The sequence below is a fragment of the Salmo salar genome, chromosome 09 (genome assembly GCF_965601325.2).
Source record: "Salmo salar chromosome 09, fSalSal1, whole genome shotgun sequence".
Lineage (NCBI taxonomy): Eukaryota > Metazoa > Chordata > Actinopteri > Salmoniformes > Salmonidae > Salmo > Salmo salar.
Genome location: NC_138299.1, coordinates 162,923,564 through 162,948,240, shown reverse-complemented (window position 1 = coordinate 162,948,240; position 24,677 = coordinate 162,923,564). Strand labels below are relative to the sequence as shown.

General features: G+C 45.4%; 1 protein-coding gene across 2 annotated transcripts in view; it reads left to right on the top strand.

The window, feature by feature from the left end:
* The window catches only part of LOC106613399 (nectin 1b), a 569,428-nt gene that overhangs the window by 507,291 nt on the left and 37,460 nt on the right, over positions 1–24,677 (top strand). For both annotated transcript variants that reach the window (XM_045724940.2, XM_045724942.2), the window contains exons 7-8: positions 7,394–7,487; positions 14,497–14,598. In XM_045724940.2, the coding sequence (XP_045580896.1) occupies positions 7,394–7,487; positions 14,497–14,598 (196 nt within the window). The remainder of the gene's footprint in view (positions 1–7,393; positions 7,488–14,496; positions 14,599–24,677) is intronic.

Sequence of the window (24,677 nt, the reverse complement as noted above, 5' to 3'; positions counted from 1 at the left end):
CCCAGTACCAGCGCCCCGCAGGTGCCAGGGCAAGGGGAGCATCGAGCCGGAAGGGGTGATGCCAACCCTGCACTCAAGACCGCCAGTGCGCCCTTTCGGTCCGGTGTTTCCCGCTAGACACACTAGCATGGAGGTGCGTGTCTCCAGGCTGGTACGTCCGCCAGTCAACAGTCGTCGGAGCTGCCCGCCAGTCAACAGTCGCCGGAGTGGCCAGACTGCGCTGAACTGCCCGGAGTGGCCAGACTGCGCTGAACTGCCGGAGTGGCCAGACTGCGCTGAACTGCCGGAGTGGCCAGACTGCGCTGAACTGCCGGAGTGGCCAGACTGCGCTGAACTGCCGGAGTGGCCAGACTGCGCTGAACTGCCGGAGTGGCCAGACTGCGCTGAACTGCCAGAGTGGCCAGACTGCCCTGAACTGCCAGAGGGGCCAGACTGCCCTGAACTGCCAGAGGGGCCCTCCTGCCCTCCGGTCCAGCCCGAGGGGCCCTCCTGCCCTCCGGTCCAGCCCGAGGGGCCCTCCTGCCCTCCGGTCCAGCCCGAGGGGCCCTCCTGCCCTCCGGTCCAGCCCGAGGGGCCCTCCTGCCCTCCGGCCCAGCCCGAGGGGCCCTCCTGCCCTCCGGCCCAGCCCGAGGGGCCCTCCTGCCCTCCGGCCCAGCCCGAGGGGCCCTCCTGTCCCCCGGCCCAGCCCGAGGGGCCCTCCTGTCCCCCGGCCCAGCCCGAGGGGCCCTCCTGTCCCCCGGCCCAGCACGAGTGGTCCGTCTGCCAGGGTCAGCCCAAGTGGCCCATCTGCCCGGCGCAGCTAGCAGCGCCACCGAAGTGGGCTACGCCGACGGTGGAGCAAGGTCCACGCCCTGCACCTTAGCCACCTCCAGGATAGGTGGGTTGGGGAGGGAGGGTGTAGCACAGTGCCGTCGGTGACGGCAGCCACCCTCCCTTCCCTCCCTTATTGTTTTAGGGTTATTGTTTATGGGTTTTGTGTTGGGGTTTTTTGTTGGTAGGTGCATTCCGGGGTCTGCACCTTGAGGGGGGGGGTACTGTCACGTCCTGACCAGCAGATGGAGCTAGTGTTTTAGTTTTGGGGTCAGGACGTGGCATGTTTGTGTTGGTTAAATGTTGGGTGGATGATTGGGACTTCCAATTGAAGGCAGGTGTGTATAGTTGCCTTTGATTGGAAGTCCTATATAGGTGTGTGTGTTTTTCTTTGGGGTTGTGGGTGGTTGTTTTTGCACTGCGTTTCTAGCCTGCAGAACTGTAGCTGTTGTCACTTTGTTTGTATTGTTAAGTGGATGCTTTACTCCTTTATTTTAATTAAAGATGAGTATTCACATACCTGCTGCGCCTTGGTCTTCTCTCCATGACAACTTGCGTTACAGAACCACCCACCAAAGGACCAAGCAGCAGAAGAGGAGGAAGCCACAGGAGAATAAAATGGAGGAATGGACCTGGCAGGACGAAAGAAAATTCTGGGCGGACAAGTTAAGGGAGCTAAGGGAACCCGAGAGGCAGCCCCAAGATTTTTTTTGGGGGGGACACACGGGTAGTTTGGCCAGGCCAGGGAAGAGCCGTAAGCCAGCTACCCGTGACTACAGGGAGGTGCGTACGAGGTGGAGGGCGCCATGTTACGCTGAGGTACGCACCATCTCGCCTATACGGACGCACAGCCCAGTTCGCCCAGTACCAGCGCCCCGCAGGTGCCAGGGCAAGGGGAGCATCGAGCCGGAAGGGGTGATGCCAACCCTGCACTCAAGACCGCCAGTGCGCCCTTTCGGTCCGGTGTTTCCCGCTAGACACACTAGCATGGAGGTGCGTGTCTCCAGGCTGGTACGTCCGCCAGTCAACAGTCGTCGGAGCTGCCCGCCAGTCAACAGTCGCCGGAGTGGCCAGACTGCGCTGAACTGCCCGGAGTGGCCAGACTGCGCTGAACTGCCGGAGTGGCCAGACTGCGCTGAACTGCCGGAGTGGCCAGACTGCGCTGAACTGCCGGAGTGGCCAGACTGCGCTGAACTGCCGGAGTGGCCAGACTGCGCTGAACTGCCGGAGTGGCCAGACTGCGCTGAACTGCCAGAGTGGCCAGACTGCCCTGAACTGCCAGAGGGGCCAGACTGCCCTGAACTGCCAGAGGGGCCCTCCTGCCCTCCGGTCCAGCCCGAGGGGCCCTCCTGCCCTCCGGTCCAGCCCGAGGGGCCCTCCTGCCCTCCGGTCCAGCCCGAGGGGCACTCCTGCCCTCCGGTCCAGCCCGAGGGGCACTCCTGCCCTCCGGTCCAGCCCGAGGGGCCCTCCTGCCCTCCGGCCCAGCCCGAGGGGCCCTCCTGCCCTCCGGCCCAGCCCGAGGGGCCCTCCTGTCCCCCGGCCCAGCCCGAGGGGCCCTCCTGTCCCCCGGCCCAGCCCGAGGGGCCCTCCTGTCCCCCGGCCCAGCACGAGTGGTCCGTCTGCCAGGGTCAGCCCAAGTGGCCCATCTGCCCGGCGCAGCTAGCAGCGCCACCGAAGTGGGCTACGCCGACGGTGGAGCAAGGTCCACGCCCTGCACCTTAGCCACCTCCAGGATAGGTGGGTTGGGGAGGGAGGGTGTAGCACAGTGCCGTCGGTGACGGCAGCCACCCTCCCTTCCCTCCCTTATTGTTTTAGGGTTATTGTTTATGGGTTTTGTGTTGGGGTTTTTTGTTGGTAGGTGCATTCCGGGGTCTGCACCTTGAGGGGGGGGTACTGTCACGTCCTGACCAGCAGATGGAGCTAGTGTTTTAGTTTTGGGGTCAGGACGTGGCATGTTTGTGTTGGTTAAATGTTGGGTGGATGATTGGGACTTCCAATTGAAGGCAGGTGTGTATAGTTGCCTTTGATTGGAAGTCCTATATAGGTGTGTGTGTTTTTCTTTGGGGTTGTGGGTGGTTGTTTTTGCACTGCGTTTCTAGCCTGCAGAACTGTAGCTGTTGTCACTTCGTTTGTATTGTTAACCTCTATGGGCTAGGTGGGACGCTAGCGTGCCACCCGTGGTGCACTCCATCAACAGCAGGTGCATTTCAAGAGCGGCAAATTTGAATCCAAATAAATGTCAAAATTCAAATTTTTCAAACATACAACTATTTTACACCCTTTGAAAGATAAACATCTCCTTAATCTAACCACGTTTTACGATTTCAAAAAGGTTTTACGGCGAAAGCATAAATTTAGAATATGTTAGGAGAGTACATTTACAAGAGTTGTGTGTAATGTTTTGTCAATTCAAAGACAGGGTCACCAAAACCATAAAACCAGCTAAAATGATGCACTAACCTTTTACAATCTCCATCAGATGACACTCCTAGGACATTATGTTAGACAATGCATGCATTTTTAGTTCTATCAAGTTCATATTTATATCCAAAAACAGCGTTTTACTATGGCATTGATGTTGAGGAAATCGTTTCCCTCCAATAACTGGCAGTCAAGTCAGCGTCACAAATTAAATAATTAAAATTAGAAAACATTGGTAAAATATTATATTGTCATTTAAAGAATTATAGATTTACATCTCTTGAACGCAATCAACTTGCCAGATTTAAAAATAACCTTACTGGGAAATCACACTTTGCAATAATCTGAGCACTGCGCCCAGAAAAATACGCGTTGCGATACAGACTAGACGTCATGTTGGGGAGATCTAAAATCGAAAATACTATGTAAATAATCCATTAACCTTTGATTCTCTTCATCAGATGTCACTTCCAGGTATCACAGGTCCATAACGAATGTAGTTTTGTTCAAAAAAGCTCATCATTTATGTCCAAAAATCTCCGTCTTGTTAGCACATGATCTAAGCCAGCCGGACTTCTCGTCATGAACGAGGGGAAAAAATATATTTACGTTCGTTCAAACATGTCAAACGTTGTATAGCATAAATCATTAGGGCCTTTTTTAACCAGAACATGAATAATATTCAAGGTGGACGAATGCATACTCTTTTATAACGTATTGGAACGAGGGTACCCAACATGAACTCGCGCGCCAGGTGTCTAATGGGACATCATCGTTCCATGGCTCTTGTTCGGTCAGATCTCCCTCCAGAAGACTCAAAACACTTTGTAAAGGCTGGTGACATCTAGTGGAAGCAATAGGAAGTGCCAAAATATTCCTCATCCCCTGTGTTTTTCAATGGGATAGGTTTAAAGGTAATACAACACATCATGTATCCACTTCCTGTCAGAAAATGTCTCAGGGTTTTGCCTGCCAAATGAGTTCTGTTATACTCACAGACACCATTCAAACAGTTTTAGAAAATGTAGGGTGTTTTCTATCCATATGTAATAAGTATATGCATATTCTAGTTACTGGGTAGGAGTGGTAACGAGATTAAATCGGGTATGTTTTTTTATCCAGCCGTGTCAATACTGCCCCCTAGCCCTAACAGGTTAAGTGGATGCTTTACTCCTTTATTTTAATTAAAGATGAGTATTCACATACCTGCTGCGCCTTGGTCTTCTCTCCATGACAACTTGCGTTACAATATTTTAGTGATTCTTCAGCGGGTGGTTTTTTAAATGGGAAATATGCAATTCAAACAATAAAAAATTGACACCCAACCAGTGTTTTGATAAACAGCTGAGGGATGGAGCTGGGTTAATGTAACCACTCTCAAATTCATAGACAGAGCTATGGATGCAAGGACTGACCATTCATGATATCCAAATTATATTACTGGGTATGACAGTCGAACTAAGCTCATGAAGCATTTCGAAATGTGGGTATGTCATTCATTTAATTATATCATTAATTTAAAAATCCCCAAAATGGAGGTACCAATCACAGATGGCACATTTAACGTTCCCCATCAACAAAATCACAACAACACTATCAATCAGTAGCAATGGATCCCCGAGTTTTATTACACGGAGAAACATGCTGCTAAATGTGTGGACCATTGTGTTTACAACCCTCTCTGTTGGACTCAGAAAGAAAATGGATGGCTCCTTGTTTCCTCTGAGACCTCCATGAAACAGCTGGTTTGTGTTGTGAACACAGAGACAGAGTAGTATCGCTGTCGTGTGCCGTGGTTGTGTTGTGCCTCGGGTGAGATCGCTGTGTGTGTGTGTGTGTGTGTGTGCGTGCGTGCGTGCGTGTGTGTGTGTGTGTGTAAGTGAGTGCACGCGTTCGTCCCTGCGTGCCTGTGTGCATATGTGTACATTTGTGTGTGTGGGTGGTGTCGTGCCTCGTGTGTTGGCAGAGAGGGTGCCACATGAATCAACAGCACGTAGAGTCTGTCTGGAAACAAGGTGATACGGAGTGGAAATAACAAGCATGAAAGAACGAGTTAAGAGGGGCACTCAGGCACAAAGTGTCCAGCGCATCAAAGAGACAGCTTGGCCTTGTAGAAAGGTCATGTTATTCAATAAGGATAGGGACCAGGGGGGGGGGGGGGGGGGGGGGATGTGTGTGTGTGTGTGTGTGTGTGTGTGTGGGTGGAGAGGGAGGGAGGGTAAGTACATCTAGGTACACAGCTCTCTGTCAGTTCTCTCAGGGTTCATTATCTTATATCAGGGCTGATAACGTGTCAGAAGTTGGCAGATGACATCTGAATGCTAACATGTTTGAGGGGCGGGATCTTTTATCTGTAGTACACCTAGCTCCCCTCTGCCTCCCCCTGCTTCCCTCTGATTCCCTCTGCTTCCCTCTGCCTCCCCCTGCTTTCCTCTGATTCCCTCTGCTTCCCTCTGCCTCCCCCTGCTTCCCTCTGATTCCCTCTGCTTCCCTCAGCCTCCCCCTGCTTTCCTCTGATTCCCTCTGCTTCCCTCTGCCTCCCCCTGCTTTCCTCTGATTCCCTCTGCTTCCCTCTGCCTCCCCCTGCTTTCCTCTGATTCCCTCTGCTTCCCTCTGCCTCCCCCTGCTTTCCTCTGATTCCCTCTGCTTCCCTCTGCCTCCCCCTGCTTTCCTCTGATTCCCTCTGCTTCCCTCTGCCTCCCCCTGCTTTCCTCTGATTCCCTCTGCTTCCCTCTGCCTCCCCCTGCTTTCCTCAAATTCCCTCTGCTTCCCTCTCCTTCCTTATTCTTCCCTCTGCTTCCCGCTGCTTTCCTCTGCTTCCCTCTGCTTCCTTCTGCTTCCTTCTGAATCAACTTCAACAAAATGGGAATGATGAGACTCCAATTACTGTATCCCACCCTGTTTGAGATGAGGCTTCATCAGAGCTTTATTGCATCATCTTGTCCACATGTTTGTCTGTAGTTTGGTTTGATATGGAAGGTTTGTCTGTATTTTGGTATGATATGGAAGGTTTGTCTGTGGTTTGGTTTGATATGGAAGGTTTGTCTGTATTTTGGTATGATATGGAAGGTTTGTCTGTGGTTTGGTTTGATATGGAAGGTTTGTCTGTGGTTTGGTTTGATATGGAAGGTTTGTCTGTATTTTGGTATGATATGGAAGGTTTGTCTGTGGTTTGGTTTGACATGGAAGGTTTGTCTGTAAAGGGTGAAAGGAACATTGACTATAAACAATAACATTGGGCAATCACAGCAATTCAATACCGGTTTACCAATAGAGACATATCAGTCATCTTAGGCAGGAGATCAATAGGAAGTCTGTGTAGCCAATGGAACCCTATTGCCCATATAGTGCTCTTCTTTTGACCAGGGTCCATAAGGCTCTTGCCAAAAGTAGTGTACTAAATAGAGAATAGGGTGCCATTTGGGACACACAAAGACGAATAACTCTGGGGTTGCATGGCTTTAGAAGAGGATGTGGAAGAGGAAGAGGTTGAGGAAGAGCGAGAGGGAGAGGAAGAGGAAGAGGAAGGGGAAGAGGGAGAAGAGAGGGGGAAAGGGATATCGTTTTAGTACCAGGGAGACAGACAGCCACGAAGGAGGAGAGGAGTAAGAGCAGTCCATTTTCTTCACATCTCCCTCACTGCTCAGGAAGGGTGACACATCAAACTAACTATCGCAGCGCAGTATGTAGAGGACTAGAGAGATACTGGAAACTAGAGGAAAAGACAGCCTGTCCATCCTGAGGACTTGACTCATAATGGTCCGTCTCCCTGCCCCCTCACACCCTCCCTCCCACCGCCCTCCCTCCCCCCGACCCTTCACCTCCGAGTCCTCAGAGTCCAATCAGCCAATCACAGCCGGGTCTGGTCTCATTAGAGCGGTCAGCCAATCAAAAGAGCAGAAAAGGTGGACAAACAGGAAATGGCTGCTGCTGCTGGCCCCATGGTCGGTCGGAACACGATGGTTGATGTCTGTCAGAACTCCGTCCGAACGATGGAGGGAAGAGGGAGAGAGAGACCAAGGCAAGTGCAGCCAGACAGCTTCTCATTACTGCAGTCATACAGGTTTAGTGGTGGGAGCAGGGCCTTGGTAGAAATGGAAAGTGAAAAATCCCTCACCGTGCAGAGTGTCATGTTCTTCTTCTCTCCCTTCTGTGATAACAGGACCGACCTCCCGCCCGCCCACAAGCCGGCCCCTCCCCCGCCCAAAAAGAAGAGCAGCGATTTGAAGGGCCACTTGACATCCGATGACATCCAGGTAAGATCCTCCTCAATCCACCGACTCAGTGGTTGTGTCCCGAATGGCTCCCTATTTCCTACACAGTGCACTATGAGCTCTGGGTTCCCTGGTCAAAAGTAGTGTCCTATATAGGGCATAGGGTGCCATTTGGGACAGAACCCTTAAGCCTCAGCCTCGCTCCTCTTGATGTGTCTTGTTAGTCTGTCTGTCTGTCTGTCTGTCTGTCTGTCTGTCTGTCTGTCATTACCTTTCACAAAGGCGTTTCTTAAAGGCAGATTACTCTGATAGTGCCAATTAAAACAAACGTCTTGCAATTTTTTTACTGACTGTCTGCACAAAATGGAATAGCAGGCAATGAAAGCCAGACAGACTGTATTGCCTGTTCATGTTGCGTTGTATAGAATACTTATGACTATTATTATTACTATTATTATGAATTCATTTAGAATTATATAAAAGCCCCTTAGATATTCTCACAGATCCTAACGAAAATGCCCCTTAGATATTAATTTAGAGTCCTCCAATCCTCTAAATGTAATTATTGGCAGAGAGTCACGTCATTGGAAAAAATATTTTTCGATATACTGTAGGACTACCATAGGCGAAATGAGTCTCACTATTGTTGTGTAATGTGCTGTTAAAAATGGTGTAGGCTTATTTATTTAAAAAGCATATTGAAGTTAGACGCAAAAGCCTACAACTATTTTAGCACCGTTTCACGCTGCTCTGAGACAAGCATGGGGACTGGTCTTGATAAATTAATGAGATTTTTATTTTCACTTAATGTCCATTTGGGTATTGGTTAGACAATAATACAAAAATGAGGGTGCAGAAATGTTATGCTCTTACTGTAACCTTTATTTAACTAGGCAAGTAAGTTAAAATGAAGAACAAATTATTATTTACAAGGACAGCCTACTCCTTCCTCCCTGTTGGGAACTGAACCCCGGTCTCCAGAGTGTCCTGCAGGGGATTCTTTAGCTAAATATCCCAGGCCTGTACTGCTAACCGTCATGTTATACAGCGCCATATTTTCCATTCCATCCTGACAGGGTTTTTTTTTATTTTTCGTTTTTCTTGCAATAGATAAACCATTATGTTAATCAAATGAATTAATAACTTCTGTGGGATAGGGGGCGGTATTTTGACGTCCGGATGAAAAGTGTGCCCAAAGTAAACTGCCTGCTACTCAGGTCCAGAAGCTAGGATATGCATATAATTGGTAGATCTGGATAGAAAACACTCTAAAGTTTGTAAAACGGTTAAAATAATGTCTGTGAGTATAGCAGTACTGAAATGGCAGGCAAAACTCAGAGGACAAACCATCCCAAAAAAATTAACATTTCATCCTACCACTGATTTCAAAGGCTGGCACTTTTATAATAGGGCAAAATCGTGCCCGATTGCAGTTCCTAGGGCTTCCACTAGATGTCAACAGTCTTTAGAAAGAGTTTCAGGCTGGTTTTTGGAAAAATGAGACAGAAATTGTAGTTTTTCTATGTGTCTGCCATTTTGACTGTAGTGTTTCCAAGCGCATGGAAGAGAGCGCGTTCTTTGGTATTTTTCTCTGGTAAAGACAATAACGATTCTCAGTCATAAATTTTATAGTTTATTTGCATATTAGGGTACCTATTGTTTGATTATAAACGTTGATTGACCTGCTTGGATAAGTTTATTGGTAACGTTTGGGATTCATTTTGTATGCATTTTGAAGGAGGGAAACCGAGTGGATTATTGACTGAAGCGCGTCAGCTAAACTGAGTATTTATGGATATAAAGAAGGACATTATCGAACAAAATGACCATTTGTAATGTAACTGGGTCCTTTTGGAGTGCCAACAGAAGAAGATCTGATATCTCACTGCTTCTCAGTGCAAGAGGCGTCACTGCATTACGTGCTTCAAATCCAGGCTGCATCACATCCGGCCGGGATTGGGAGTCCCATAGGTTGGCGCACAATTGGCCCAGTGTTGTCCAGGTTTGGCCGGGGTAGGCCGTTATTGTAAATAAGAATTTGTTCTTAATTGACTTGCCTAGTTAAATAAATAAAAAATAATATTAATAATAATAATAAATAATAAATAATAATAAAAAATACAAAAATTATAGTACAAGGGGCAGGCAAAAGCTAAGTCAAGACAGGCAAAGAGTCGTAATCCAAATCAGTCAGGCAGGTACAGGACGGCAGGCAGGATCAAGGTCAGGACAAGCAGAAAGGTCAGAACTTGGAAGACTAGGAAAAACAAAAACTAGAGCACAGGAAACACAGGAACATGCCGGTAGGACTTGACAAGACGAACTGGCAACAGACAAACAGAAAACACAGGTATGATAATAATATAATAGGTAACACAATAGATAATGGGGACAAATGGGAGACACCTGCTGGGGGGTGGAGACAAGCACAAGACAGGTGAAACAGATCAGGGTGTGAGAGTACCACCCCTCTAGGGGTGCCACCTGGCGTCCTACCCGGGCACACACCTGGTTGGCGTCCTACCCGGGCACACACCTGGTTGATCAGGGTACCCGCAGCAGAAATCATTGATGAGGGCTGGGTCCAGGATGTTCCTAGCAGGGGCCAAATACATTTACTTTAGATCCCCCTTTAATATGTTCCGCAATGGTGTAACCTGTACTCTCAAGGCTAAACTTCACTTTGCCATCTTCCCAAATGGTGTAATCAGTAATCTCTACTATAAACCCTGCTTCACCATGGTCCCCAATGGCGTAACCAGTACTCCCAACTAAAAAGAAAATGGCGTAACCAGTACTCTCTACTCTAAATCCTGGTTCTACCCTATTCCCCAATGGTGTAACCAGTACTCTGTACTCTAAACACCTCTTTACCCTGTTCCCCAATGGTGTAACCAGTACTCTGTACTCTAAACACCTCTTTACCCTGTTCCCCAATGGTGTAACCAGTACTCTGTACTCTAAACACCTCTTTACCCTATTCCCCAATGGTGTAACCAGTACTCTGTACTCTAAACACCTCTTTACCCTGTTCCCCAATGGTGTAACCAGTACTCTGTACTCTAAACACCTCTTTACCCTGTTCCCCAATGGTGTAACCAGTACTCTGTACTCTAAACACCTCTTTACCTTGTTCCCTACCCTATGCCTTTTCATGTTCCACTTTGTGTCCCTGCTGAGAATATACACATCATGAACCAAAGTATTTGGACACCTGCTCGTCAAATATCTAAAATCACGGATATATATATATATATATATAAAATGGAGTTGGTTCCCTCTGTGCTGTCTCCTCTTTTGGGAAGTCTTTCAACTAGATGTTGGTACATTGAAGCAGGGACTTGCTTCTATTCAGTCACAATAATACTAGTGATTTTTTTATTTTTTTATTAACTAGGCAAGTCAGTTAAGAGCAAATTCTTACTTACAATGACAGCCTAGGAACTGCCTTGTTCAGGGGAAGAACAACATATATTTACCTTGTCAGCTCAGGGATTTGATCTAGCAACCTTTCGGTTACTGGCCCAATGCTCTAACCACTAGACTACCTGCCATGATGGCTGGCACTGATGTTGGGCAATTAGGCCTGGCTCGCAGTCGGCGTTTAATCTCAAAGATGTTCGATGGGGTGGAGGTCAGGGCTCTGTGAAGTCCAGTTAACCTCTATGGGCTAGGTGGGACGCAAGCGTGCCACCCGTGGTGCACTCCATCAACAGCAGGTGCATTTCAAGAGCGGCAAATTTGAATCCAAATAAATGTCAAAATTCAAATTTTTCAAACATACAACTATTTTACACCCTTTGAAATATAAACATCTCCTTAATCTAACCACGTTTTACGATTTCAAAAAGGTTTTACGGCGAAAGCATAAATTTAGAGTATGTTAGGACAGTACATTTACAAGAGTTGTGTGTAATGTTTTGTCAATTCAAAGACAGGGTCACCAAAACCATAAAACCAGCTAAAATGATGCACTAACCTTTTACAATCTCCATCAGATGACACTCCTAGGACATTATGTTAGACAATGCATGCATTTTTAGTTCTATCAAGTTCATATTTATATCCAAAAACAGCGTTTTACTATGGCATTGATGTTGAGGAAATCGTTTCCCTCCAATAACCGGCAGTCAAGTCAGCACCACAAATTAAATAATTAAAATTAGAAAACATTGTTAAAATATTATATTGTCATTTAAAGAATTATAGATTTACATCTCTTGAACGCAATCAACTTGCCAGATTTAAAAATAACCTTACTGGGAAATCACACTTTGCAATAATCTGAGCACTGCGCCCAGAAAAATACGCGTTGCGATACAGACTAGCCGTCATGTTGGGGAGATCTAAAATCGAAAATACTATGTAAATAATCCATTACCTTTGATTCTCTTCATCAGATGTCACTTCCAGGTATCACAGGTCCATAACGAATGTAGTTTTGTTCAAAAAAGCTCATCATTTATGTCCAAAAATCTCCGTCTTGTTAGCACATGATCTAAGCCCGCCGGACTTCACTTCATGAACGAGGGGAAAAAATATATTTACGTTCGTTCAAACCTGTCAAACGTTGTATAGCATAAATCATTAGGGCCTTTTTTAACCAGAACATGAATAATATTCAAGGTGGACGAATGCATTCTCTTTTATAACGTATTGGAACGAGGGTACCCAACATGAACTCGCGCGCCAGGTGTCTAATGGGCCATCATCGTTCCATGGCTCTTGTTCGGTCAGATCTCCCTCCAGAAGACTCAAAACACTTTGTAAAGGCTGGTGACATCTAGTGGAAGCAATAGGAAGTGCCAAAATATTCCTCAGCCCCTGTGTTTTTCAATGGCATAGGTTTAAAGGTAATACAACACATCAGGTATCCACTTCCTGTCAGAAAATGTCTCAGGGTTTTGCCTACCAAATGAGTTCTGTTATACTCACAGACACCATTCAAACAGTTTTAGAAACTTTAGGGTGTTTTCTATCCATATATAATAAGTATATGCATATTCTAGTTACTGGGTAGGATTAGTAACCAGATTAAATCGGGTACATTTTTTTATCCAGCCGTGCAAATACTGCCCCCTAGCCCTAACAGGTTAAGTTCTTCCATACCGATCTAGACAAACCTTGCTCTGTGCATGGTTGGTATTGTCATGCTAAAAAAGGAAACGTCCTTTCCCAAACTGTTGCAACAAATTTGGAAGCAGAGAAAATTCTAGAATGTTAGTATGTCATTCTATTCTGTAAAGTTAAGATTTCCCTTCCCTGGATCTGGCACTGCGCATTTGGGAATCTCCTGGCATCCACCAAACCCAGATTCGTCCATCGGATTGCCAAATGGAGCGAGGAACACAAGCATTTCGCTTCACCCACAATAACATCTGCTAAATACAATATGTGTTTGTGACCAATAGAATTTGATTTGATTTGAAGCGTGATTCATTTCTCTTAGAGAACGCTTTTCCACTTCTCCAGAGTCCAATGACAGCGAGCTTTACGCCACTCTAGCCGACGCTTGTCATTGAGCAAGGTGATCTTAGGCTTGTGTGCGGCTTCTCGGCTATTGAATGGTGCTGATGTTGCTTCCAGAGGAAGTTTGGAACTCGGTAGTGAGTGTTGCAATCGAGAACAGAATGTTTTTATCAGCACTGATCTATACTGTTCTGTATAGATCAGTGATCACTGTTCTGAGCTTGTGAGGCTTACCACTTCACAGCCATGCCGTTGTTGCTTTTAGATATTTCCGCTTCACAATAAAAGCACTTACAGTTGACCTGGGCAGCTCTAGCAGGGCAGAAATTTGATGAATTGACTTGTTGGAAAGGTGGACTCCTGTGACAGTGCCACGTTGAAAGTCACTAAGCTCTTGTTCCTTCTACTGTCACTGCAGTGTGATGGTCCATGTTCCTTCTACTGTCACTGCAGTGTGATGGTCCATGTTCCTTCTACTGTCACTGCAGTGTGATGGTCCATGTTCCTTCTACTGTCCCTGCAGTGTGATGGTCCATGTTCCTTCTACTGTCACTGCAGTGTGATGGTCCATGTTCCTTCTACTGTCACTGCAGTGTGATGGTCCATGTTCCTTCTACTGTCACTGCAGTGTGATGGTCCATGTTCCTTCTACTGTCACTGCAGTGTGATGGTCCATGTTCCTTCTACTGTCACTGCAGTGTGATGGTCCATGTTCCTTCTACTGTCACTGCAGTGTGATGGTCCGTGTTCCTTCTACTGTCACTGCAGTGTGATGGTCCGTGTTCCTTCTACTGTCCCTGCAGTGTGATGGTCCGTGTTCCTCCTACTGTCACTGCAGTGTGATGGTCCATGTTCCTTCTACTGTCACTGCAGTGTGATGGTCCATGTTCCTTCTACTGTCCCTGCAGTGTGATGGTCCATGTTCCTTCTACTGTCACTGCAGTGTGATGGTCCATGTTCCTTCTACTGTCACTGCAGTGTGATGGTCCATGTTCCTTCTACTGTCACTGCAGTGTGATGGTCCATGTTCCTTCTACTGTCACTGCAGTGTGATGGTCCATGTTCCTTCTACTGTCACTGCAGTGTGATGGTCCATGTTCCTTCTATTGTCACTGCAGTGTGATGGTCCATGTTCCTTCTACTGTCACTGCAGTGTGATGCTCCGTGCAGTGAACCAACATGGCTATGCTAACTAACCATCTGCAGAGAAACTGCACGTCTATGTTAACTAACCATCTGCAGTGAAACAGCATGGCTATGCTTGACCCTGGCTATATCTGTCCTAGTGATGTTATTTATGGTCTGAGTGTCTATGTCTCTCCTAGTGACTTTATTTACATTGTCTCCATTCTTTCACCATTCCACTCTGAGCTGTGCGGTGTCTGAGCAGCATCAACATTTTTCAAAAGACGTTTCATGTTTCTACGAAAAGCACCACTTCTGAACAATACGTTTGACAATGACATATTTCAGCGTGATTCCACAGTGCACCGTAAAACAGTGGAGAAACACACTGGCTACGTCCCAAATGACACCCTTGTTGCGCACTGCTTTGGATTCTGAGCTGTGGTGTTTCCTGTAGGTGGTTCATCTGGACAAGGGCGAGGACATGCAGAAGCTTCCTCTCCAGCCTCCCTACTACGATATGGCGCCCTCCGAGTCAACCCCTTTCACTGACAAGCCGGTGAGTAGAGCCGCCTTAACCGAGGTGTACAGCTGTAGAGGCCAGGTGTTCAGAGTACCGCAGAGCCACGTTGAACAGGTGTATAGGCCATGTGTTCAGGGTACTGCAGAGCCATGTTGAACAGGTGTATAGGCCAGGTGTTCAGGGTACTGCAGAGCCACGTTGAACAGCTGTATAGGCCATGTGTTCAGGATACTGCAGAGCCATGTTGAACAGGTGTATAGGCCAGGTGTTCAGGGTACTGCAGAGCCACGTTGAACAGGTGTATAGGCCAGGTGTTCAGGGTACTGCAGAGCCAGGTTGAACAGGTGTATAGGCCAGGTGTACAGGGTACTGCAGAGCCACATTGAACAGGTGTATAGGCCAGGTGTACAGGGTACTGCAGAGCCAAGTTGAACAGGTGTATAGGCCAGGTGTACAGGGTACTGCAGAGCCACGTTGAACAGGTGTATAGGCCAGGTGTTCAGGGTACTGCAGAGCCACGTTGAACAGGTGTATAGGCCAGGTGTTCAGGGTACTGCAGAGCCACGTTGAACAGGTGTATAGGCCAGGTATACAGGGTACTGCAGAGCCAGGTTGAACAGGTGTATAGGCCAGGTGTTCAGGGTACTGCAGAGCCACGTTGAACAGGTGTATAGGCCAGGTGTTCAGGGTACTGCAGAGCCACATTGAACAGGTGTATAGCCCAGGTGTTCAGGGTACTGCAGAGCCATGTTGAACAGGTGTATAGGCCAGGTGTTCAGGCTACTGCAGAGCCACATTGAACAGGTGTATAAGCCAGGTATACAGGGAACTGCCAGCTTCTACCTTAGCCTCTGGATCTACTCGGCCAGTATAATCTACCTCTATCTCCACCTCTATCTCTACCTCTACCTCAATCTCTACCTCTATCTCTACATATACCTCTAAATCTATCTATACCTCTGCCTCTCTACCTCTACCTCTCTACCTCTTCCTCTACCTATATCTCTATCTATACCTCTCTACCTCTACCTCTACCTCTTTCTCTACCTCTCTCTATCCCTACCTTTATCTCTACCTCTCTACCTCTCCCCCTACCCCTAATTCTAAATCATTCTCTATCTCTACCTCCATCTCTACCTCTACCTCCATCTCTACCTCTATCTCTCTCGCTACCTATTTACCTCTACCTCTAATTCTACCTCTATCTCTACCTCTTTCTCTACTTCTTCCTCTACCTCTATCCCTACCCCTAATTCTACCACTACCTATATCTCTACCTCTATTTCTACCTCTACACCTCCCTACCTCTACCTCTTCCTCTACCTCTTCCTCTACCTCTACCTCTTCCTCTACCTCTACCTTTATCTCTACCTCTACCTTTATCTCTACCTTTATCTCTACCTCTACCTCTCTCCCTCTCTACCTCTACCCCTACCCCTAATTCTACCACTTCCTCTACCTCTACCTCTCTACCCCTCTTCCTTTCTACCTTTCTACCTCTACCTCTCTACCTCTCTAACTCTACCCCTACCCCTAATTCTAAATTGTTCTCTATCTCTACCTCCATCTCTACCTCTACCTCTCTCGCTACCTCTTTACCTCTACCCTACCCCTAATTCTACCACTTCCTCTCTCTACCTCTACCTCCCCACCTCTATCTCTAATTCTACCTCTTTCACTATCTCTACCTCTACCTCTCCACCTCTACCTCTCTACCTTTCTACCTCAACCTCTCTACCTCTACCTCAAGTTCTACCTCGTTCTCTCTCTATCTCCACCACCATCTCTACCTCTACCTCTCTCTCTACCTCTACCTCTCTACCTCACCTCTAATTCTACCTCTATCGCTCTACCTCTACGTATATCTCTACCTCTCTACATATATCTCTACCTCTCTACATATATCTCTACGTCTATCTCTACCTCTATCTCTGCTTCTAAGTCTCTACCTGTACATCTCTACTTCTACCTCTCTACCTCTTAAAATCGACCTTTATCTCTACCTCTACCTCTCTACCTCTACCTCTCTAACTATACCTGTACCTCTCTACCTCTACCTCTCTAACTATACCTTTACCTCTCTACTTATATCTCTACCTCTCTACCTCTCTAACTATACCTCTACCTCTCTACCTCTACCTCTCTAACTATACCTTTACCTCTACCTCTATCTCTAGCATTTACCCCCTTTAAACCCATCAGCAGCATTCTTCCCCTTTAAACCCATCAGCAGCATTCACCTCCTGTAAATCCATCAGCAGCAACTACCTCCTGTAATCCCATCAGCAGCATTTACCTCCTGTAAACCCATCAGCAGCATTTACCTCCTGTAAACCCATCAGCAGCATTTACCTCCTGTAAACCCATCAGCAGCATTTACCTCCTGTAAACCCATCAGCAGCATTTACCTCCTGTAAACACATCAGCAGCAAATACCTCCTGTAAACACATCAGCAGCAAATACCTCCTGTAAACACATCAGCAGCAAATACCTCCTGTAAACCCATCAGCAGCATTTACCTCCTGTAAACCCATCAGCAGCATTTACCTCCTGTAAACCCATCAGCAGCATTCACCTCCTGTAAACCCACCAGCAGCATTTACCTCCTGTAAACCCATCAGCAGCATTCACCTCCCGTAAACCCATCAGCAGCATTCACCTCCTGTAAACCCATCAGCAGCATTCACCTCCTGTAAACCCATCAGCAGCATTTACCTCCTGTAAACCCATCAGCAGCATTTACCTCCTGTAAACCCATCAGCAGCATTCACCTCCTGTAAACCCACCAGCAGCATTTACCTCCTGTAAACCCATCAGCAGCATTCACCTCCCGTAAACCCATCAGCAGCATTCACCTCCTGTAAACCCATCAGCAGCATTCACCTCCTGTAAACCCATCAGCAGCATTTACCTCCTGTAAACCCATCAGCAGCATTTACCTCCTGTAAACCCATCAGCAGCATTCACCTCCTGTAAACCCATCAGCAGCATTTACCTCCTGTAAACCCATCAGCAGCATTTACCTCCTGTAAACCCATCAGCAGCATTTACCTCCTGTAAAACCATCAGCAGCATTTACCTCCTGTAAAACCATCAGCAGCATTTACCTCCTATTGTCACGGTTGTTGTTGGGAAAGGAGGACCAAAATGCAGCAGGATTGTGGATGCTCATCTTGACGTTTTATTTACTCCAAATATGAACACCAAAATAACAAACAACGAATTCACGATCAACGAAACAGTCTTGTAAGGCTTACTCACGCTAAACAAGAAACAGGCAAAACAAGAAACAATCTCCCACAAAATACAAACCCAAACACACCCTAATATATAGGACTCTCAATCAAAGGCAAAGAGACAACACCTGCCTTCAATTGAGAGTCCCAACCCCAATTAACTAAACATAGAAACACATACACTAGACTAAACATAGAAATACATGAATATGACACAGTGCCCCAAAACCCCGGAATACATAAATCAAATGCCCTTCTACAACAACCACCACCCCGAACCACATAAAACAAATACCCTCTGCCACGTCCTGACCAAACTACAATAACAATTAACCCTTATACTGGTCAGGACATGACACCTATAAACCCATCATCAGCATTCACCTCCTGTAAATCCATCAGCAGCATTTACCTCCTGTAAACCCATCAGTAGCATTTACAGTACCTTGCAAAAGTATTCACCCCCTTGGCGTTTTTCCTATTTTGTTGCATTACAACCTGTAATATACATTGATTTTCATTTGGATTTCATTTCGACATACACAGAATAGTCCAAATTGGTGAAGTGAAATGAAAAAAATAACTTGTTTCAAAAAATGTGAAAAAAAAACAATAAAACGGAAAAGGGGTGCGTGCATATGTATTCACCCACTTTGCTATGAAGCCCCTAAATAATATCTGGTGCAACCAATTACCTTCAGAAGTCACATAATTAGTTAAATAAAGTCCACCTGTTTGCAATCTAAGTGTCACATGATCTGAATATATATACACCTGTTCTGAAAGGCCCCAGAGTCTTCAGAAACACCAGGAAGACCAAGGAGCTCTCCGAACAGGTCAGGGACAAAGCTCTGGAGAAGTACAGATCAAGGTTGGGTTATAAAAAAATATCAGAAACTTTGAACATCCCAAGACTCACAGAGCAGGCAAGGAGGGAATTAATCAGAGAGACAACAAAGAGACCAAAGATAACCCTGAAGGAGCTGCAAAGTTCCACAGGGGAGATTGGAGTATCTGTCCATGGGAACACTTTAAGCCGTACACTCCACAGAGCTGGGCTTTACGGAAGAGTGGCCAGAAAAAAAGCCATTGCTTAAAGAAACAAATAAGCAAACATGATTGGTGTTCCCAAAAAGGCATGTGGGAGACTCCCAAAAAATATGGAAGAAGGTACTCAGATCAGATGAGACTAAAATTGAGCTTTTTGGCCATCAAGCAAAACGCTATGTGTGGCGCAAACCCAACACCTCCTTATCACCCCGAAAATACCATCCCCACTGTGAAGCATGGTGGTGGCAGCATCATACTGTGGGGATGTTTTTCATCGGCAGTTACTGGGAAACTGGTCATGATGAATGATGGATGGCACTAAATACAGGGAATTTCTTGAGGGAAACCTGTTTCAGTCTTCCAGAGATTTGAAACTGGGATGGAGGTTCACCTTCCAGCAGGACAATGACCCTAAGCATACTGTTGCTGCAACACTTAAGTAGTTTAAGGGGAAACATTGAAATGTCTTGGAATGGCCTAGTCAAAGCCCAGACCTCAATCCAATTGAGAATCTGTGGTATGACTTACTGATTGCTGTACAAAAGCGGAACCCATCCAACTTGAAGGAGCTGGAGCAGTTTTGCTTTGAAGAATGGGCAAATATCCCAGTGGCTAGATGTGCCAAGTTTATAGAGACATACCGCAAGGGACTTGCAGTTGTAATTTCTGCAAAAGGTGTCTCTACAAAGTCTCTGCTAGGTAAAGCCTCACCTTATCTCAGCTCACTGGTCACCATAGCAACACCCACCCGTAGCACGCACTCCAGCAGGCATATTTCACTGGTCATCCCCAAAGCCAACACTTCCATTGACTGCCTTTCCTTCCACTTCTCTGCTGCCAATGACTGGAACGAATTGCAATAATCATATATATCTCCCTCTCTAACTCTGATTATTCGAGTTTGGGGTCCCTTCCACGGAATGGTTGAGCTAACGTAGGCTAAGGCAATTAGCATGAGGTTGTAAGTGACAAGAACATTTCCCAGGACATTATCTGATATTGGCAGAAAGCTTGAATTCTTGTTAATCTAACTGCACTGTCCAATTTACAGTAGCTATTACAGTGAGGAGAGTGCACAATTTTGAACATAAAAAGTTATTAATAAACAAATTAGGCACATTTGGGCAGTCTTGATACAACATTTTAACAGGAATACAATGGTTCATTGGATCAGTCTAAAACTTTGTACATATACTGATGCCACCTAGTGGCCAAAATCTAAATTGCACCTGGGCTGGAATAATACATTATGGCCTTTCTCTTGCATTTCAAAGATGATGGTACAAAAAAAAATACAAAAGAGCGTTTGGTTTTGTCTTTGTATTATCTTTTACCAGATCTATTGTGTTATATTCTACCACATTCCTTTCACATTTCTATAAACTTCAAAGTGTTTCCTTTCAAATGATACCAAGAAAATGCATATCCTTGCTTCAGGGCCTGAGCTACAGGCAGTTAGATTTGGGTATAGCTCACTGAGTGTCACTGTTGACTATCCAGTGTTTTTCTTATAGTCAGTGTCAACTGCAAGCTAGCTGGGGTGTTTTGGCTCTGCGAAACACACACACACACATTCACACACACACACACACACACACACACACACACACACACACACACACACACACACACACACACACACACACACACACACACACACACACACACACACATTCACAAACACACACACACGCTTGTATGCATGCATGCATGCAGATGCACACACAAACACACACGCACCCACACACACACGCAGGCACACACACACACACACACACACACATACACACACACACACAGACACACACACGCAGGCACACACACATACACACACACACACACACACACACACACACACACACACACACACACACACACACACACACACACACACACACACACACACACACAAACACAGACTTCCCAGGAAATGTGTGCCAATGTGAGGTTCATTGTTTGTTAACTTGTCACAAAGTTGAACAATGTCTATGGCTTGATGTTTAATATAAATGTCATGTTTTCCACCCTGGATTGCTTGACAGCGTGGCTTTTTTTAGGCTTGGTCTGCCTGATCACAAGATTATGCCAGAGGTTTGTGTTGTCACCAGGCTTTAAGTTATTCACAAAGTTTGCACAAAAGCATGACTCACAGATTGAATTATAGATGTTCGAACTGATGTGTCAAAACGCTGTCAAAGTAGCATGCATGCAGTGAACCATATGCTACAGCGACACCACACACAGATTAAAACAACATGTCTGGAGGGGAGATGCGAGAGGAGCAGTCATCGTTTTCATCTATCCCTTTCTGTTTAGCTGCTTGGTAATGTGGAAAATCCCTAGCTCAGGTCTGGAACCTATAATTCATTAAACAAATCTGCATGTTTTTTTTTTTTCCTTCCCTGTTTCTCCTTTACAGCAGGGAACACATGTAGACCACAAACTGACTGCAGTGGTCAAAGAGTGTAGTCATCACACAATCTAACTACAGTTGGTGAAATAGTGTAGTCATCACACAATCTAACTACAGTTGGTGAAATAGTGTAGTCATCACACAATCTAACTACAGTTGGTGAAATAGTGTAGTCATCACACAATCTAACTACAGTTGGTGAAATAGTGTAGTCATCACACAATCTAACTACAGTTGGTGAAATAGTGTAGTCATCACACAATCTAACTACAGTTGGTGAAATAGTGTGGTCATCACACAATCTAACTACAGTTGGTGAAATAGTGTAGTCATCACACAATCTAACTACAGTTGTCAAATAGTGTAGTCAACACACAATCTAACTACAGTTGGTGAAATAGTGTAGTCAACACACAATCTAACTACAGTTGGTGAAATAGTGTAGTCATCACACAATCTAACTACAGTTGTCAAATAGTGTAGTCAACACACAATCTAACTACAGTTGGTGAAATAGTGTAGTCAACACACAATCTAACTACAGTGGTCAAATAGTGTAGTCAACACACAATCTAACTACAGTTGGTGAAATAGTGTAGTCATCACACAATCTAACTACAGTGGTCAAATAGTGTAGTCAACACACAATCTAACTACAGTTGGTGAAATAGTGTAGTCAACACACAATCTAACTACAGTGGTCAAATAGTGTAGTCAACACACAATCTAACTACAGTTGGTGAAATAGTGTAGTCATCACACAATCTAACTACAGTGGTCAAATAGTGTAGTCAACACACAATCTAACTACAGTTGGTGAAATAGTGTAGTCAACACACAATCTAACTACAGTGGTCAAATAGTGTAGTCAACACACAATCTAACTACAGTTGGTGAAATAGTGTAGTCATCACACAATCTAACTACAGTGGTCAAATAGTGTAGTCAACACACAATCTAACTACAGTTGGTGAAATAGTGTAGTCAACACACAATCTAACTACAGTGGTCAAATAGTGTAGTCATCACACAATCTAACTACAGTTGGTGAAATAGTGTAGTCAACACACAATCTAACTACAGTTGGTGAAATAGTGTAGTCAACACACAATCTAACTACAGTGGTCAAATAGTGTAGTCATCACACAATCTAACTACAGTTGGTGAAATAGTGTAGTCAACACACAATCTAAGGTCTATTTTGTTCCCAGTAATACCTGTTATAAACTACTGTAATCCCAGTAATACCTGTTATAAACTACTGTAATCCCAGTAATACCTGTTATAAACTACTGTAATCCCAGTAATACCTGTTATAATCTACTGTAATCCCAGTAATACCTGTTATAAACTACTGTAATCCCAGTAATACCTGTTATAAACTACTGTGATCCCAGTAATATCTGTTATAATCTACTGTATGTAATCCCAGTAATACCTGTTATAAACTACTGTAATCCCAGTAATACCTGTTATAAACTACTGTAATCCCAGTAATACCTGTTATAATCTACTGTATGTAATCCCAGTAATACCTGTTATAATCTACTGTATGTAATCCCAGTAATACCTGTTATAAACTACTGTAATCCCAGTAATACCTGTTATGAACTACTGTAATCCCAGTAATACCTGTTATAAACTACTGTAATCCCAGTAATACCTGTTATAAACTACTGTATGTAATCCCAGTAATACCTGTTATAAAGTACTGCTAGTGGATACAAATGAAAACGGCATGATCCCTCTTAGGCCTCACTCCCCCCTATCTGAGATATCTACTGCAGCCCTCATCCTCCACATGCAACACCTGTTCACTCCCCCCTATCTGAGATATCTACTGCAGCCCTCATCCTCCACATACAACACCCGTTCTGCCAGTCACATTCTGTTAAAGGTCCCCAAAGCGAACACACATCCCTGGGTCGCTCCTCTTTTCAGTTCACTGCAGCCAGCGACTGGAACGAGCTGCAACAAACACTGAAACTGGACAGTTTTATCTCCATCTCTTCATTCAAAGACTCAATCATGGACACTCTTACTGACAGTTGTGGCTGCTTTTTGTTATGTATTGTTGTCTCTACCTTCTTGACCTTTGTGCTGTTGACTGTGCCCAACAATGTTTGTGCCATGTTTAGTGCTGCTACCATGTTGTGTTGATACCATGTTGTTGTCATGTTGTGTTGCTACTATGTTGTTGTTATGTTGTGTTGCTACCATGTTGTGTTGCTACCATGCTGTGTTGTCATGTGTTGCTGCCTTGCTATGTCGTTGTCTTAGGTCTCTCTTTATGTAGTGTTGTGCTGTCTCTCTTGTCGTGAGGTGTGTTTTTCCTATATATTTTGTATTTTATTTAATTTTTTATCCCAGCCCCCGTCCCCACAGGAGGCCTTTTGCCTTTCGGTAGGCCGTCGTTGTAAATAAGAATTTGTTCCTGACTTGCCTAGTTAAATAAAGGTTAAATAAAAGTTAAATACAATAAAATAAAAAATGAGCCACATCAGTGAGACATCACATGTTTAAAGCCCATCAGCTCTGCAGGGCATCTGTCATGTCGTCTGTCTACCTGACGATGCCGGGGAACGATAAACCATCCACTCCCGTCAGCCCAGGTTGTTTAGCATGGGGAGGAAGTACACTCCTCTGTAGTAAGGGGTGGATTCACACAGGGAGAGTGAGAAAGAAGGAGGGTTCGTCTCCCCTGTACAAACTGCCTTCAGGCCCTCTCACTGAGTGCACAGTCTACGTTAGTCAAGTGAATTTGTCACTAAAAGCAGAAAGATCCACTGTCTCATATTCCTTCGTCAGAGTTCAGTTCTTCATGTTCGTCATTTGGGGAATCAAATACCAGAATGTTTCAGAAGGGTGAGTCATGTTCAGACTGCTGAAGGGTTGCCGGGCATAAGAAACTACAGTATCAGAATGTGTTTTTATTCACTTTCATTCACAGTTATTTTCTCTTAAAGATCAGTCTTCACCACATTCTGCATCTGAAGAAGGACCTTTCGTATTTCTCCCCGTACTCCTAAACATTAAATATTAACCCCGTCCTGACTAATTACTGACGCCACACTTTAAACCACTCTCATCATTTTTTCAATGATCTGTCAAGCATAACCTAATTACTATCACTTCACCCTGTGAATAACCAATTCTCCTCGCTGATAATGAAGAGGGAAAAAGAAGAAAAGTTGTTCTCAAAACTCTGGGAAAGTCACACTCTGTCTGTCTGTCTGTCTGTCTGTCTGTCTCTCTGTCTGTCTGTCTGTCTGTCTGTCTGTCTGTCTGTCTGTCTGTCTGTCTGTCTGTCTGTCTGTCTGTCTGTCTGTCTGTCTGTCTGTCTGTCTGTCTGTCTGTCTGTCTGTCTGTCTGTCTGTCTGTCTGTCTCTCTGTCTGTCTCTCTGTCTGTCTGTCT